Here is an 18,627-nt window from a genome sequence, read left to right as displayed (position 1 = left end):
TAGGCAGTCGTGGCCATGGCCACGGTGGAAGAGATTAAGGTGGAGGCCATGACAAAGCCACGGAAATAACTTGAATAGCTCACAAAATAGAGTCAAGCTGCAGAGCCGCCAAAACTATCAGCTCAGGTGTCGCGGGGAAGGGCCAATCAGCTTGGAGTTAACAATTTCAAACTGCAGAGAACATACGCAGTCTGAAGAGATACGGTAATAGCCCCTTGTCAATCACGGGTGTCAATCAAGTGGTCCCACACCTGGAGAGGAACAGCCCATCCCAGACAAAACCCCCAGGCCCCGGCAATACACACCCCCCTCTTGAGCCATGCCTTTGCTCAGGGTCCACTCCAAACCCTTTGGAGAGTGCTTTCTCTTCTAATAATGGCCCTTGAGCCACTCTCCACTGCTCGGGTCCGCGGGCCCGCTTCTACCTCTTTGAAGTTTGAAGTGTATTTTTTCTTCTAATAAACTGCTTTTTCACTACTTTACCTCGGTATCTTGTTCAATTCTTTGCTCGAGATGCCAAGAACCTGGATATCGCGCGGAGAAGGGCCCACTCTCTAGTAACAGTATGACTTCCTGTTGGTGTCTCTTCCAGGTTGTTAGTCATTCTAGTGCACTATTTGCATGTCTTACTGAATTCTCCCAGTCCCGTGTGAGGATAGACATTATGGCTCAGTTTCCAAAGCAGTTTCTGAGAGGCAAAGCGACTTGCCAAAGTCATGCAGAACTGGGATTTGGAGCCAGATATTTCACTCTAAAGCACCTGTTCTTAACTACTTCATGATAACAGACAACAAATACACAAAGAGAGGTAATAGGATGGGTAGTTATTTGGAGAGCTTCATGCCCTTCAACCAAAGACCCCTAGGAACACATCTGCGATAAATAAATTGAGATTATGACTCACTGCAGTGAATGAGAATACACCATGGGGAACCACGAGGTGTCTCAAGAAAAGGGAATTAGAAAGAACCTATCCCAGCATTTGCATTTGGGTTGGGTCATTTTGGGAGGGTCTAAGGAAGCAGGGTGCGCTCTATACGGGATACTGTCAGAAAGCCGGGATGATTCTATGACTGTGCATCTCAATACGTCTTATCCAGAGGGAGGGACTAGCAGGCGGAGAGCTACAATAGGTAAACACAAGTAGCCACTCATTTTAGACAAGAAAGTGTGTGTTTGGTATTTTGTGGTGGTGCTGTGACCTTGTTTTTGTCTGCTGAGACAGAATTATGAAGTGGCCTTGTGTGGGGACAGAGCCCCAGAGAGCAGTTTCCAGGCTCTCGGCCTCACGTGGAAAGGTGCTGGCTCGGGTAGTAGATGGCCATCAGCTGTGGCCCTTGAGCCATTGGCCACTGATGTAACTGCCGCGGCTGCGTTAGGGAGTGGAGTCGAGCGAAGTCGAGGAGAGAGTCAGTCGGTTGGCAGCAAGCGGACAGCAGGTCGCACGTTGTGTGAACCCAGCCTCCAGTGAGTCTATAGCGGTATGACTCCCCTACCTATGGCTCCGTGGGTGTTCCTTTTTGGCCTCACCATATCCTGCGTTCTTGTGTGGGGAGCGGGACCAGAGGCCCCGCAGGCCGCCCTGCACGACACCTTGCTTTGTCTCATTTTACCTTGGTCACCGAGTAACCTTATCTGAGGTTGGTATTGCATGAGATTATTTACGTCTAATAGCCTAACAGCATGGCCTAGTTAGGCTAGCTTCTATATGTCAGGGGCAGATCTTTTTTCTTTTTCAAGAGGAATGCAGGGTAGACGCATAGGGCATGAAGTTACCATTTCTCCTTAAATCTAGGATTTGGCTATTCGTTTCCTTCGAAAGTGTGTGTGTGTGTGTGTGTGTGTGTTGGGAGTTGGTTGGGGCTGGTGGGAGGGTTGGTTGGAGAAGGGTCTGGGAACCATGAATTTCTCAGGAATGCTACCTTTTTCCAAGGTATTTTTGGATCTCCTCATTGGATGTGGCTACTTGAGCCTTATAACAAAAATATCACCCATGAAAGCAAACTCAATAGCTTACAACTAGCCTCCTCTGGGTTTCTTCTTTGATTTAGTCTCATGTATAGGATGTGATAAGAATCTGGGTGAGGTTAAACAGGAAGAGAAACTAGAGGAAATACTAGACGTAGAGAAAGAAAGGAAATTGTTCAGTCAACAGAAATGAGAAACTGGCTCAGTTTCCAATTCCTCACCCACAGCCCAGCATGTCAATTAGATTGGTTAGGGGTGGGGATGGGGAAGAGAGGAGACAAGATTTTAAAATTCAGGTGGTTATTATTATTTCTCTTTTCTTTGTGAGTATCTAGAAAGTACCTGATCTGTCACTTAGAATAGAAGCAATTCCTATTTATTCCAGCTGATGTAGAAGAAAAGCTGCAGATCTGACAATACGAGCTGTGGGCTTTCTACCATTCAGTGTAAATATCCCACCAGGACCCTGAGCAGCAATCTGCAGAGGAAACAGCCAAAGAGAGTGCGTGATGACCTGTCTGGTGTTGCAATCAGGTAAAAACCTACCCCAGAGTTAGTCTGACGTATTTCTAGTGTTACATAATAATTGTTCTTTGCCCACCTACTAAGGAGGTGGACAGACTGTTGGAGAAGTGGGTACATGGCTTTGTCTGAATGTCTCTCAAGCCCAGCAAGCTAGCAGCAAGCACGCGCCCCGGTCTGGTGAGGATGGAGGAGCTTCGGTGAGGCTGGGTCTGGGCCTCACTCTGGACTGTGGCTTGGGTCTCACTGTGAGCCGCCCTTCCAATCTCAGAAGCCAGAAGGAAGAGGGGGGAAGGCTGGGCTTCCAGCGAAGGCGGAGGGGTATGGAAGCAGGAACTGCCCTGAGGTTCAACTGAGGGCCCTGTAGCTGGAAGCACAAGAGTCCTGAGTGGCTGGACTCTGCAGGGGATTCCTCAGGTCTGGGTCTGTCTCAGCTGAAAAGTGTGTCCTCCCCAAGTGTTGGGCCCCTGGACATAGTACCTGCGTTCAGGGCCTTATTTGGTTTTGGAACAAGCAGAGCTTGTCCACACATACAGTGTAATTTGCATCTTCTATGAAGGATGAGGCTGAGGCTCTAGACAGGAAGCTAGCCGGAGGGGTAGGGACAGCTGCAAACTGAGAATTCATTCTCTTTCTAGTTACTTCTTGGTAGAGAAGGCAGGTGGTAAGATTTAAGGAGCAGCAGGTGGGCCATCTTGCCCTACAGTAGCTCTTTTCTGCTCCCATAGCTCCCTAGGATTTCACCAACCAAAGATCAGTTTCAGTTGTTAAGGAAAAACCTGCAGAGAAGATTCAGAGGGTGGGGACTAACTGTCAGTCAGTCCTTGGTATGAGATAGTTTTCAAAAAAGCTTTCCTGTAACCTAGTTGAGATCAAATCACAAGGAGAATGGAATTTTGTATGCGGAGTGAATTTGGGAGCTCAAAGCCCTGGTAGGGAAGGCAGGAGTGGTTTTGCTCAGCCCATGGAGGGCATGAGGGCATGAGGGCACAGGAAAACCTAATTAGCAGTGAAGGAAAAAGGCACCAGAACACAGAGTATGTGAGTATGGAAAGGAACACAGAGACTATGGATAGGAAGAGGCATTTCAAAGCTTTGCCCAGAGTAAGTTCCTTCCCTCTCCTCTCCTCTTCTAAAAGACCACAGACAGTGCCTTCTCAGACAAGGGCATGTGTCATTTATCTTGATACCTAAGCTCTATTCTGGAGAGATAGGTAAGGCAGGGGCGGGCAAGCTGGTTGTGTGTTGGGACATGAACCTGTGGCCCCCTCCTGGGAATCAGGGATCAGGCTGCTACCCCGGCCTTATCCCCAGGTGCATGGCAGAGTGTGGTGACAGAGCAGTTTCCAGGCTCTCGGCCTCACGTGGAAAGGTGCTGGCTCAGGTAGTAGATGGCCATCTACTGGCTGTGGCTAGTTGCCCGTCAGCTGTAACCAGTGAGCCACTGGCCACTAATATAACTGCCATGGCTACGCTAGCAGAAAATGGGGGCTAGCAAGAAGACGGTGGCTGGCAAGAGTGGATTGCAGTTAGCACAGAGGAATGTGGTGGAGTGTGGATTGCGGATTCTGTGGCTCCTGCCTCCTGTGTCTCCAACCCAGTCACCAGTGAGAATATAGTGATATAACTCCCCTACTTATGGCTCTGTGCGTGTTCCTTTTTGCCATATCCTGCGTTCTTATGTGGGGAGTGGGAGCTGAGACCCCGCAGGCCGCCCTGCGTGACACAGAGGCCCTCTGCTTCTCTCCTGTCCCAGGGCTCAGCCTCACTCATAGGAACCTGGTCGGAAATGTGGGATGGGTACTTCCTGTGACTGAGTCAGCTGGGAGTGGGACCCTGAAGTGACGGCTGTGTTTTCTTCATAGGAGACACAGTTCGGTAGCTGGGGTCAGAGATGCTTCCATTGTTTCCAAGGGCAGGAGGAGAAGGATTTGAGGAGCAGCAACTCCATCACCACATCTGGACTTAAGTGTAGCAGGAGCAAAAAGTAAAAGTAAACATAGACGTTCCAACCACTTACCTGTATAGCAGGGCTATTGGTGTCCATCAGGAAACCACACCCTGTTGCACTTTCATCTCCTAAACCTGAATTCCCATGAACTCAATAAGCTCTTCTGTTGGAAAACTTTGTTAGACTCATATATGACCAATTAGGACACTGGTAAAAACAAAAGAAAGTGAACATATTAAAAGTCTTCTTTATAAGAGTAGACAAATGTTGGGTTATAAGAACTTCCTTCGGGACCACAGGTGGAAACAGTTCAGAAGAGAAATATTTTGACAGTAAACAAAAACCACCATAAATCACCCATCTAATAGCTGGCTTGTTTCTCCCCTGCTTGAAAGGTGTTTCCAGTTGAGACTGGTAAATAGATAACAGGCCTCTACTTTCTCCCCAAAAGTCTACATACTTTTAATTAATGCAAGATTGAGGTTATTAAACACGTATTGCTCTATAATGTCCAAGAGGAAATTTCAGCCATTGTTAACTCAAGATCATATATTGTTCTGGAGAATAAAATGATCCCAAGGTGACATTAAAAGAATCACCTGAGTCTCCGTAGATGGAAGCCACCGGAGAACAAAAGGCACCTTTTGTTCAGCACCTTTTCCTTAGTTCTCTCACCTGGCCAATACTGAGATGACTGAAAGCCTTTGAAGATCTTTTAGAAAGTCCTGAGAAATACAGGCAGATTTGCTGTCCAAATATAAACTTGGCTGTCGGTGATGACACAGGTCCCTGTGAATGTTTTTATGCCCCCAAATTAAAAATAAACAGGTACAAGGGCAGTTATTATATAATTTCCAAATTCTCCCTTTCCTACAGTCTATAAAAATGTTGCAGAATCCTAGACCTAGTAGTGGAGAGAATTTCAGGAGCCTGAGAGCCTAAAGGAACTCAATACCAGCTGACGCGACAACTTGAGTGAGAATGCAGGTGCACCTGTGGGCACACGTGTGGAATATTAGGAGAGAGCGGGTCCAGCACCAAATCCAGCGTCCCGGGGGGAAGGTGGTACTAGGGTGACACTGAATTCTTAATATTCAATTCTGCTCCAGTAGAACATGGTACCCAGGAGAACCCAAAACTGGAATACAAAGAGAAAAATAAAACAAAGAAAAATTAATAAGGAATTGTTTTAGAAACATCTCATACTTGGGGAAAAAATCAGGTTCATTCAGGTTTCGGCGACACTGGCTATTTAAGGGCAATCTTGCCTTTAAGTAACGTCAGTTAAACTTTTTTCCTGGGGGAAATTCTTTCTTATTCCCGTCAGGGCTTATGACCCTCCAGTGGATTCCTACTTCTAGCATGTACCATTTTGGAATATGAGTTTCTGGCTTCTAGTATGAACCTCCCTTCCCAGGGCACTCTCTCTTTTTCCAAAAATGCTTGTGACCTGGAACATCTGTCCCCAAAGAATTTAAGATATTCGCCTCAGGCAAGGGATTAGAATTATTTAGGTTCTGTTGCAGACCTATCACTTACTCCCTATATCTATAAAGTAATGATAATAACATCTTCACCTGTCCCAGAGTTAGAAGATTGAACTGGGTAATGAAATAATAATAATAATAGTGTCTAGTGTTTATTGATAACATACTATACATCTGGCACTATTCTAAGTGCTACACTTATAACTCAGGTTAATGTTTCCAAAACCCTATGGACAAACTGAGGCACAGAGAAGATAAGTAACTTCCCAAGGTCATAGAACTAGTAGGTGGTAAAGCTTGGGTTCAAATCTAGGCAGTCGTCTTCAGAGTTTATCTGATTAACCACTGCCGGATAGCCAGCTGTGAGCAATAATGAACTGGACATGCCCAAGAACCCTTCTTATGCAGGATTCTCAAGAATGCTATTGAATTTCTCTATTCCATATAAGATGGGAGTCTGGCTACCTACCTAGCTACTGTTGTGGGATTTAACCTTAAAAGTATTTGACATGATGGCTTGCCCATAGCAGGCCTCCAATATATCCAGTTCCCTTCCCTATTTTGAATTTCAAGGGGACTTACAAGATCCGGAGTCTAGTCCATTTGATGCTTGTAGAAATATCAAATGTTCAACTGGTCTAGAATTCTAAGATCCTCAAAAGCCTTTAAACATTATGCAATAGTTCCTCCTAGCATAGCACAACAGAAACTTCACAGCTATCATTTTTCATGCATTCAACAAGTTTTCAAGCACTTACTATGTGCTCTGCTAGGCCCTGGGGATACAAAGGGCAGCTGGTTGCTTTGGGCAGAGATAATACATCACAGAGGAGTGGTTCCCAGCTAGAGGTATGTGCAGGGTATGGTGGGAGTTTCTAAGTAGGTGGATTAAGGGATCATAGGAGTCCTCTCGAAGAAGTTGATTTTCCCTTCTTTCCTCACTCAGTTTCTCACCCCAAACCCAACGTTTTTTAATGTGTGATGCACAGACGCCTGATGAATGATGTCAAGAGTATTTACATAATAATATTAGGGTTTTATTTGCCCTTTTCACTGTTTTCACATTTGCACTGATGGCGCAAAGGCAGTGGAAAGTAAAACTGCTGTCATTTTAGCAAGATTCAAGGCAGAGACACTAAACTGTATCAGTAGTCATAATCTTCACTGCTATGGAATTAAAGTTAAAAAAAAAAAGCCAGTTTTACTGGAGATTGTCCTTGATGAGGGAGTAGAATCACAAATTTTCTTAAATGTTCACCTTTGAGTACATATCTTTTTACTATTCTGTATGACAGAAAGGAAGTATGCATAAAGCAGTTTCGTGGCATATGGAAATATGATGGTTATCTTGAGGTAAAGCACTTGGGTGATTGAATTATGCACAAAACTAGTTTTTATTTTTAATGAAACACCATTTTTACTTGAAAAAAATGACTAACAGACGAGTTCTTGTTGTTCAAAGTTGGGTGTTTGGCAGACATTTTCTGGAAAATTTACAAAGTAAAGTAAGTCTGTCACTTCAAGGAAAACAACTGACAGTATTTGTTGCCAATGGTAAATTTGAGCTTTTAAGCAAAAATCATAAAACTTGTATTTGTCACCACGAGCTTGATAGCATCCAATGCCTAAGGTCTTTTCCAAATCGGCAGTATCAATGAATGTAATTGTTTGGTATTGCATAAAGAAATTGGCTAACATTTGGAAGATCTGCATAACACAGTTAACCAATATTTTCCCAAATAATGAATGCATGATGCTATAGAATCATGCATGGGTAAAAGATTTATGCCAAGTGCAAGACAAACCAACGTAATGTATTGTAATGTAACAGAGTCTGAATAGGTCATTGACCTAGTTTCACATTCCACATTGCAACTAGCCCTCTTAAGAATATGACTTGTCAAGTTTTGTGTGGTATAAAAGAAGAATATTAACTCATCTTTAGATAAGTCTATTAAAACATTCCTATTTTTCAACTACGTATCTCTGTGAAAATGGATTTTCTTCAAATTCTTCAACCTAAGCAACGTAGTACAACAGATTAAAACAAATTTGAGAATCTAGTTGTCTTCTATTAAGCAACACACTGAAGAAGCTTTTAAAAATGTAAAACAGTGCCATTTTTCTCACTATTTTTTTGAAAATAGTCACTATTTTCCCACAAAAATATATTGTTAATGCTAACATGTCATTGGTTTGTTATTATTTTTAAATGAATTAGTGAGTATTTAAAAACGTTCTGTGTTGATTTCTAATAGGGTAAATATCAATAGCTATAGCCCCCACAGACAAAAGTTTTTTTGGAGTCCTGAATAATTTTTGAGAGACAAAAGGGGTCCTGAAACCAAATGCTTGGGACTGTTTCCCTAATGCAATGGCTCTCAAGCCTGACAGCAAATTAGAATCATCTGGAAAATTAAAAAAAGAAAAAAGGGCCAGGCCGGTGGCTCAGGCGGTTAGAGCTCCATGCTCCTAACTCTGAAGGCTGCCAGTTCGATTCCCACATGGGCCAGTGGGCTCTCAACCACAAGGTTGCCAGTTCAATTCCTTGAGTCCCGCTAGGGATGGTGGGCAACGCCCCCTGCAACTAAGATTGAACAAGGCACCTTGAGCTGAGCTGCCGCTAAGCTCCTGGATGGCTCAGTTGGTTGGAGCACGTCCTCTCAACCACAAGGTTGCCGGTTCGACTCCCGCAAGGGATGGTGGGCTGCGCCCCCTGCAATTAGCAACGGCAACTGGACATGGCGCTGAGCTGCGCCCTCCACAACTGAAACTGACAGGACAACAACTTGAAGCTGAACAGCACCCTCCACAACTAAGATTGAAAGGACAACAACTTGACTTGGAAAAAAAAAAGTCCTGGAAGTACACACTGTTCCCCTTCCCCAATAAAATCTTTAAAAAAAAAAAAAAAAAAAAGGCCTGCCCTTAGATCAACTGAATCAGAAACTCGGAGGTTGGGATCCAGGCATGCTTTCTTTTTTCAAGCTGTCCCAGGAAGTTTTAATTCACAGCCAGGCCTGAGAACCACCACTCTACCCTCTTGCTGCTGTGCATCGAATAACGTGGGCAGTAGGACAGGTGGCAGAGGCAGCTATTTGGGAGGAGCTGGGCAGATGAGTGTCCAGCAGGAGTCGTCTAGATAGATGGCAGTCTTTGATATCTCACTATAATTAATTAATAGGATTTGGAGAGCTGGAGGAGCAGGCAAGTGTATCCCAGTCACCCAGAAGAAGGAGGATCTGGTTAGCAGGGCACATCCTTTCCCTAGTAGAGGATGGTAACTCCCCATCTCCCAGGGGAATCAGCCACTGTCCATGCTTGGGTGCCAGCAGCTTCCTGATTAGCCTGCAGGTTTGGTATTTTGTTTCCAGACAGACTACTGTGGTTGAGCTAACAGGGGCAATTGCAAAGTTTCTCCTTATCATTGTCCTCTCAGAAAGAAGACATGTGCCAGGTAATACTCACAGTCCAGCAGAGAATGGCAAATCCAAACCAGGCAACTCCCCAGGCATGTCGGTTCATTGGTCCAGAGATCAGTTCATAGCAGCCCTGGAGGAGAGGGTGGTTCCACATCAGTAGAGAGGAACCACAAAGAAAGACATCAGAGATGGGTGAATCAATGCTGCACCAAAGTGCAGTTTAACATAGCGATTCTACTTCCACATCCACAGGGACAGCCAGTTATTAACAGTGCTTTGCCCAGGAATAGAATAACACTGCTATATCACGTTTATTTGTGTCTCTATCATTCAAACTAACAAAGATACTGCTTTTTCTTTTTGTAATTACCTCTGATTAAAGTTTTTTTTTTCCTTTTTAAAAAGGTGCTGCTATTTTAGCCTCATATTCCACCCCCCCCATATTTAATATGTGGGCAATGTAAAATATTCTTCATAAAATTTGAATTTTTTCTGTTCCAAAAGATTTTATTGATGATTTCTTTGAGGGCAGAGTTAGTTTTTGATTTGTTTGTCTTTAAATAAAAATGCTTCTCCATTGATGTCATCAAAATGGCGGCATGAGGTGAACCTCTGTAAATCTCCCCTGGAATCTACAACTAATTGAACAACTATAACTCCACAAAGGACTCCGTGTACAGCAGACAGGCAAGATGAAGAGGCCCACTACTGAATTCACCTAAAGGTGGGCGAATCGCACGAACGGGAGAGGAGGGAAGGAAGAAGTGCGGAGACAGAGCCGCGCGGGCGCAGGACACAGACCTTGCTCAGTGCTCCAAGCTCGCTGCATCCCGGAACTACCACAGCTGCGGGAGAGGGAAGAACTCGGACTGCTAGGGCTCCGCTTATGGCCCACAGGGCTGAGGGGGCAGCATATAACATGGCTGAACCCAACGCTCATGGCAGAGACCTCGCAGAAAAGACTGAGGGAAGAAGGCTGAAAACAGTGGTTTAAGCCCTCACCGCGGAGCAGAGAATGGAACCCTTAGGCACTGAGACTAGCCGCTCCCTCCCTACCCTACCAAAGCTCGTCCCGCCCCCACCTGTCTGGTGCTAGAAGCGGAACAGTAGCAGTGTCAGATCAAAAGAACAGAATATTTGCTGTTCTGAGAACTGCGGACTGCAGACACAGATTCGTAGCCCAAGTAGTTCCAGCAAAGGGGAGGGAGCTGTGGAAGCAGGACCGGCTGTGGTGGTCATCGCCATTGCTCTGGACCACCTCTCACAACTCACCCCACCCCTGACCCCACCTATCTGGGTGGATTCCTGCAGGAGTAAACAGAACTGCTGAAACATATGGGCTCTGAATCTGGTGCAGGAAGAGCTTTGGAACGTCAAATGCTCTCCGCATACCCACACGGACACTGCGCCCTGTGACCCAGGCAAACTATTAACAGAGGAGAAGCCCATCTCCCAGGGAGTCCCCCCATTGTGTGAGAAGCTGGAATAGTGCAGAGAAAACATAGCACTATTGTGTCAGAGAGAAAAAAAGGCTGCAGTCGGAGAGAAAATAAAACATTCTACCAACAAGTACTGGAAAACAAAAGAAAGACCTCTTCCTATCAACCTGTTGCAGAAGCCACTTCTGTAGATGTCGAGGAAGAGAAATAATAAATCAGTAATTGCCATGAATAACCAAGGCAACGAGACAGCTCAGAAAGAAAGTGAAAAGTCTCCAGAAAAGGAACTTAAAGATATGGAAATATGTGACTTAAATGACAGAGAATTCAAGATTGCAGTTCTGAAAAAACTCAACAAGATGCAAGAAAACACAGAAAGGCAGTTTAATGAACTCAGAAACACAATCAAAGAACAACATGAGCATTTTACGAAAGAGATTGAAATTTTAAAAAAGAACCAAATAGAATTTCTGGAGATTAAGAACTCAATAGAAGAAATTAAGAATAAAATAGCCAGCTTAGGTAGTAGAGTTGACCAGATGGAGGAAAGAATCAGTGACATCGAAGATAGAAACCTGGAAATAATACGGATGGAAGAAGAAAGAGACTTGGGACTTAAAAGAAATTAAAGAACTCTACAAGAACTTCCTGCCTCCATCAGAAAGAGCAATATAAGAATAATGGGCATACCAGAAGGAGGAGAAAGAGAGAAGGGAACAGAGAATATATTCAAACAAATTGTTGATGAGAACTTCCCAAACTTGTGGACAGAACTGGATCCTTGAATCCAAGAAGCAAATAGAACACCTAATTACCTCAATCCCAACAGGCCTTCTCCAAGGCACATTGTATTGAAGCTGTCTAAAATCAATGACAAAGAAAGAATCCTCAAGGCAGCCAGGGAAAAGAAGACGGTAACCAACAAAGGAAAGCCCATTAGATTATCATCAGATTTTTCAGCAGAAACTCTACAAGCTAGGTGGCAGTGGAACCAAATATTCAAACTATTGAAAGAGAGAAATTATGAGCCAAGAATAATATATCCAGCAAAGATATCCTTTAGATAAGAAGGAGGAATAAAGACCTTTCCAGACATACAGAAGCTGAGGGAATTTTCTAATACACGACCTGCCCTACAAGAAATACTAAAGGAGGCTATTTGACCACCATCAACAGGGACAATTTGTGGCAACCAAAACATAAAAAGGCCTGAACCGGAATATGGGAATGGAGAAAGTAAGCGTGCTGAAGAAAATGGAATACTCTAAATATCAAACTTTCTTTTACATAGACTTAAGGATAACCACTCAAAAAAAATCCAGAACTGAAATATATACTGTAATAAAAGAAGAAACAGAGGGAAACATCATAGAATACCACCACACAGAAATAATAGACCACAACAAAATGGCAAAGAAACAATGGAGACACAGCCTTACCAGAAAACTAAAGATAGAATGACAGGAAATCCTCACATATCAATAATCACCCTAAATGTAAATGGACTGAACTCACCAATAAAAAGGCACAGAGTGGCAGATTGGATCAAAAAACTAAACCCAACCATATGTTGTCTCCAAGAGACACATCTCAGCTACAACGGCAAGCATAGACTTAAAGTGAAAGGGTGGAAACTGACACTCCAAGCAAATGGTATCCAGAGAAAATTAGGTGTAGCCATACTGATATCAGATGAAACAGACTTCAGGGTGAAAAAGATAACAAGAGACAAAGATGGACATTTCATAATTGTAAATGGGACTATACAACAAGAAGACATAACAGTCATCAATATTTATGCCCCCAATCAGGGAGCACCGAAATATACCAAGCAACAGTAGTTGTTAACAGAACTAAAGGGAGATATTGACCAAAACACAATTATACTAGGGGACTTAAATACATCATTGATAGCTATGGATAGATCATTCAAACAGAAAATAAATAACGAAATAGCAGCCCTAAATGACACATTAGATGAAATGGACATAATTGACATATATAGAGTACTTCATCCTAAAACATCAGACTATACATTCTTTTCTAGTGTACATGGAACATTCTCAAGGATAGACCATATATTGGGACACAAAATCAGCCTCAGCAAATTTAAGAAGATTGAAATCATACCAAGCATATTCTCTGATCACAAGACTTTGAAATTGGATATCAACTGCAAAAAGAAAGCAGGAAAAAACACAAATACATGGAGATTAAACAACATACTTTTAAAGAACGACCGGGTCAAAGAAGAAATTAGAGGAGAGATCAAAAGATACATAGAAACAAATGACAATGAAAATACATCTTACCAAAATTTTTGGGATGCAGCAAAAGCAGTTTTAAGAGGGAAATGTATGTCATTACAGGCCTATCTCAAGAAACAAGAAAAATCCCAAATAAATAACCACATGTTACACCTTACAGAACTAGAAAAAGAAGAACAAGTGAAACCCAAGGTCAGCAGAAGAAAGGAAATAACAAAAATCAGAGCAGAACTAAATGAAATAGAGAACAAAAAGACAATAGAAAAAATTAATGTGACAAAGAGCTCGTTCTTTGAAAAGATTAACAAAGTTGACAAACCCTTGGCTAGACTCACTAAGATAAAAAGAGAGGACACTAATTAACAAAATCAGAAATGAAAAAGAGGAAGTTATCACGGACACCACAGATATACAAAGGATCATCCAAGAATACTATGAAGGACTATATGCCACCAAATTCAATAACCCAGAAGAAATGGACAAGTTCTTAGAAACATGTAGCCTTCCAAGGCTGAACCATGAAGAACTGGAAAATCTAAACAGAGCGATCACCAGTAACGAAATTGAATCAGTCATCCAAAACCTTCCTAAAAGCAAAAATCCAGGACCAGATGGCTTCACTAGTGAATCCTACCAAACCTTCAAAGAGGATCTAATACCAATCCTGCTCAAACTCTTCCAAAAAATTGAAGAAGAGACAGTACTCCCTAACTCATTTTATGAGGCCAACATTACCCTGATACCAAAACCTGGTAAGGACAACACAAAAAAAGAAAACTACAGACCAATATCTCTGATGAATACAGATGCAAAAATCCTAAACAAAATTCTAGCAAATCGAATACAACAATGCATTAAAAAGATTATTCATCGCGACCAAGTGGGGTTCATCCCCAGGGCACAAGGATGGTTCAACATTCGCAAATCCATCAATGTGATACATCACATAAACAAAATAAAGGACAAAAATCATATGATTATATCAATTGATGCAGAAAAAGCATTTGACAAGATACAACATCCGTTTATGATTAAAACACTTAATAAAATAGGTATAGAAGGAAAATACCTTAACATAATAAAGGCCATATATGACAAGCCCTCAGCTAATCTCATAATTAATGGTGAAAAACTGAAGCCCTTTGCTCTACGTTCAGGAACACGACAGGGCTGTCCCCTATCACCTCTGCTTTTCAACTTCCAACAGTGTTGGAAGTCCTCGCCAGAGCAATCAGGCAAAAGAAAGAAATAAAAGGCATCCAAATTGGGAATGAAGAAGTTAAATTGTCACTCTTTGCAGATGACATGATGCTATATATAGAAAACCCTAAAGACTCCATCAAAAAGCTATTAGAAACAATCAACGAATACAGTAAAGTTGCTGGCTACAAAATCAACATACAAAAGTCCATTGCATTCCTATATACTGACAATGAAATCTCAGAAAAAGAAATACAAAAAACAATTCCTTTTGCAATTGCAGCAAAAAGAATAAAATACCTAGGAATAAACTTAACCAAGGATGTGAAGGAACTATATGCTGAAAACTATAAGACATTTTTGAAAGAAATTGAAGAAGACACAAAGAAATGGAAAGACATTCTGTGCTCATGGATTGGAAGAATCAACATAGTTAAAATGGCCATATTACCCAAAGCAATATACAGATTTAATGCAATCCCCATCAAAATCCCAATGGCATTTTTTAAAGAAATAGAACAAAAAATCATCAGATTTGTTTGGAACCACAAAAGACCCCGAATAGCCAAAGTAATCTTAAGAAAAAAGAACAATACTGGAGGTATCACACTCCCTGACTTTAGCTTGTACTACAGCGCTACAGTAATCAAAACAGCATGGTATTGGCAGAAAAACAGACACATAGACCAATGGAATAGAATTGAAAACCCAGAAATAAAACCACATAAATATGGACAGATAATTTTTGACAAAGAAGCCAAAACCATGCAATGGAGAAAAGACAGCCTCTTCAATAAAAGGTGCTGGGAGAATTGGAAAGCCACGTGCAAAAGAATGAAATTGGACTGCTATCTGTCACCATGTACCAAAATTAATTCAAAATGGATCAAAGACTTAAGCATAAGACCTGAAACAATAAACTGCATAGAAGAAAACATAGGTACCAAACTTATGGACCTTGGGTTCAAAGAGCATTTTATGAATTTGACTCCAAAGGCAATGGAAGTAAAAGCTAAAATAAACGAATGGGACTATATGAAACTTAAAAGTTTTTGCACAGCAAAAGAAATCATCAACAAAATAAAGAGGCAACCAACGGAATGGGAGAAGATTTTTGCAAACAGTGCCTCCGATAAGGGGCTAATATCCAAAATATGCAAGGAACTCATGAAACTCAACAACAAAAAAACAAACAATCCAATTGAAAAATGGGCAGAGGAACTGAAGAGACATTTCTCCAAAGAGGACATACAAATGGCAAATAGACATATGAAAAAATGCTCAACATCACTAATCATCAGAGAAATGCAAATGAAAACCACAATGAGATATCACCTCACCCCAGTCAGAATGGCTATCATCAACAAGACAAATAGTAACAAGTGTTGGAGAGGCTGTGAAGAAAAAGGAACCCTCATACACTGTTGGTGGGAATGCAGACTGGTGCAGCCGCTATGGAAGGCAGTGCGGAGGCTCCTCAAAACATTACGAATAGAATTACCATATGACCCAGCAATCCCTCTCCTGGGTATCTACCCAAAAAATCTGAAAACATCTACACATAAAGACACGTGTGCTCCAATGTTCATTGCAGCTTTGTTTACGGTGGCCAAGACATGGAAACAACCAAAATGTCCTTCGATAGATGAATGGATAAAGAAGCTGTGGTATATATACAAAACGGAATACTATTCGGCGGTAAGAAAAGATGATATAGGAACATTTGTGACAACATGGATGGATCTTGAGAGTATAATGCTAAGCGAAATAAGTCAGACAGAAAAAGCAGAGAACCATATGATTTCACTGATATGTGGTATATAAACCAAAAACAACAAAAGAACAAGACAAACAAATGAGAAACAAAAACTCATAGACACAGACAATAGTTTAGTGGTTACCAGAGGGTAAGGGGGGTGGAGGGTGGGAGATGAGGGTCAGGGGGATCAAATATATGGTGATGGAAGGAGAACTGACTCTGGGTGGTGAACACACAATGGGATTTATAGATGATGTAATACAGAATTGTACACCTGAAATCTATGTAATTTTACTAACAATTGTCACCCCAATAAAAAAAAAAAAAAAGGCTGACATTCAAGTTTAATCCCCTCCCAGTGGCTACAGGGGTTCTGACTTCTCTGTGTCCCAGTCCCTTGTTAATCCACTGACATGTCCTGCCTTTGCTATGCCTTCATTTCTCCCCCATTTACTTTTCTCCATCTACGTTACAGGCACCTCCATTCACCTAGATGCTCAAATGAAAAATCTTGGAATTATCCTTAACTGCTTTTTCTCTTATTTGATATCAAATACTTATGCAAATTCTTTTGTGCCTACTTTAAAAACATATCTTAAATCCAGACACTTACTACTTCCTGTTACCACGTTGGTCTACCATGTCCTCATTCCAAGATTACTTCAATAGCCTCCTAACTGGTCTCCCTGAGGCCTGAGGCCACTCCTGGCACCCTACTAGTCTTTATATGGTGCCAGAAAGATCCTTGTAAGACATATGAGTAAATCAGATTACTTCGCATCCCTGCTCAAAATCCTTCAATGGCTTTCCACTACCCTTAAAATGAAATCGTAAGCCCTCACAATGACCTACAAAGCACTGTATGATATGGCCCAGCCTCTCTCTATGACCCCAGCTTTCACTCCAGAGGCTATTTCACTGTAAAGTTAATAGATTGCACTTTGGGGCTGCCTACTTCTAAGACCCTGTCAAAGACCTGTACCTATTTTTTTTTTTCACAGTTGTTTTTCTTAAGGAGGACCCCTCTCCACCAATTTTACAAGCTTCAGGCCCAACAAAATCTAGATTCATCCTTGCCTTCCTTCACTCATTCTGGCCTTGCCACACCGATCTCCTTGATGTTCTTCCAAAAAGCTAAAACTGCTCTCCCTTCAGGAGCTTTGCACTTGCTGCTTCCTTTGCTTAGAACCCTCTTCCCCAATCTTCTTTAAGTGAGGGTCTCATTTCCTCTCTTAACTCAGAACTCTGTGCAAATGTCATCTCAACAAACCCTGTCCTGACAACCATAGAGAAAAATGCCCTTTCCCCATCATCCTCTGTAGACTTACCCTGCTTTATTTCTGCTCATGGCATATATCACTACCTGCAAGTTATCATGTATTTGGTTGGTGATTTGTTTATTGTCTGTCTCTGATACTATAGTGCAAGCTCTACAAGGGCAGGAATTTTATCATGTTCGTTGTTGAATCTCTAGAATCTCTAGAACAAGTGTCAGGCACAGAGTGGACACCTAATAGACGCTGACAGGATGAATGGGACGTGATATGAGGTAATGATTACAACAGCATCATACGACACATTTGATGGTTCGCAAACGCTCCTATATCCATTATTCACTTGATCCTTCCAACAACCCTGGGAGGTGGTCATTTGTCCAATAATATGTATATGAGCCCACTAATGCCCGGTGCCAGGCATGGGGCTGGGCTTTCAGCTGTGACAAGACAGAAATGTGTCTTGCCCTCATGGAGTTCACAGATGAAAACCTGTTTTTTGCACCTCTTCCCATTTAGTTTTTTGCACCTCTTCCCATTTAGTGCCTTATCATCATTACAGGGGTGCTTAACTTGCTCTTCCTTAGTTCTATTGTAATATTCTTGAGATGTAATGACCAGAGTTTGCACGTTGCATTTCTGAGGCAGATGGACCATGACAGATGAATATGAATATTTGCATCTGACATGGTGTGTGAAATTCTGGTTGATTTCTATAATTACCGCACTTATGATGACTTCCCTAATTTTGTTAGCATTCATTTGTACAAGGTAGATCTTGAAAAGCTACAATATGGACGTGAAAAAGAGAACCATTCACCTCTTAATTCGTCCGCCCACCGAACATGTATGGGTGCCTGCTTTGAGCCAGGCATTATGCTAAGCGTTCAAGGAGACCCACAGAAAAAGACTTGCAAACAAATAATTCTAATATAGTTCAATGTGTCAACAGTAATAAAAGAAGTGAAGTGTATGAGGTACTGGGGTGGCCTATTTTGCTTTGTGGAAAAGGATTGCTGTAGGAGAATTAGCAAGACCTATAACTCAGAGAATGGTAGTGTGTAAGAATCTGGGGAAAGGAATGGGGAGAATTAGAGAAGATTAATAGATAAGAGATTATATTGAGGGTGAAGAACAGGTTAGATTGAGAAAGCAGGATAGAGAGAGGAATTTCGGGATTCAGGAATTTGGTTGGGGAGCAGCACTGAGTGGTTGTGGTGCAGCTGGTGGGTAGTGAAAGTGGAAAAGTTAAGGACAAGGGGAGGCCAACGACCTGTAAGGGTGAGTGCTAGAAGGGTTGTCAAAACAGGTGTGTGGTCCCTCATTACTAGAATGTCA

At 42.1% G+C, this 18,627-nt stretch overlaps 1 protein-coding gene across 1 annotated transcript in view; it reads right to left on the bottom strand.

Annotated features, from left to right (window-relative positions):
* Window positions 1–4,663: 4,663 nt before the first annotated feature.
* UPK1B (uroplakin 1B) overlaps window positions 4,664–18,627 on the bottom strand; it is a 34,591-nt gene continuing 20,627 nt past the window's right edge. Inside the window, exons 7-8 of the mRNA XM_033134881.1 lie at window positions 9,397–9,480; window positions 4,664–5,579 (exon numbers count right to left, since the gene is read on the bottom strand). Of these exons, the coding sequence (XP_032990772.1) occupies window positions 5,529–5,579; window positions 9,397–9,480 (135 nt within the window). The 3' untranslated portion in view covers window positions 4,664–5,528. The remainder of the gene's footprint in view (window positions 5,580–9,396; window positions 9,481–18,627) is intronic.

Source organism: Rhinolophus ferrumequinum, chromosome 2 (assembly GCF_004115265.2).
Source record: "Rhinolophus ferrumequinum isolate MPI-CBG mRhiFer1 chromosome 2, mRhiFer1_v1.p, whole genome shotgun sequence".
Taxonomy (NCBI): Eukaryota; Metazoa; Chordata; class Mammalia; order Chiroptera; family Rhinolophidae; genus Rhinolophus; species Rhinolophus ferrumequinum.
Note: the sequence above shows the minus strand (reverse complement) of the source record. Positions and strands in the feature narration are given on the sequence as shown.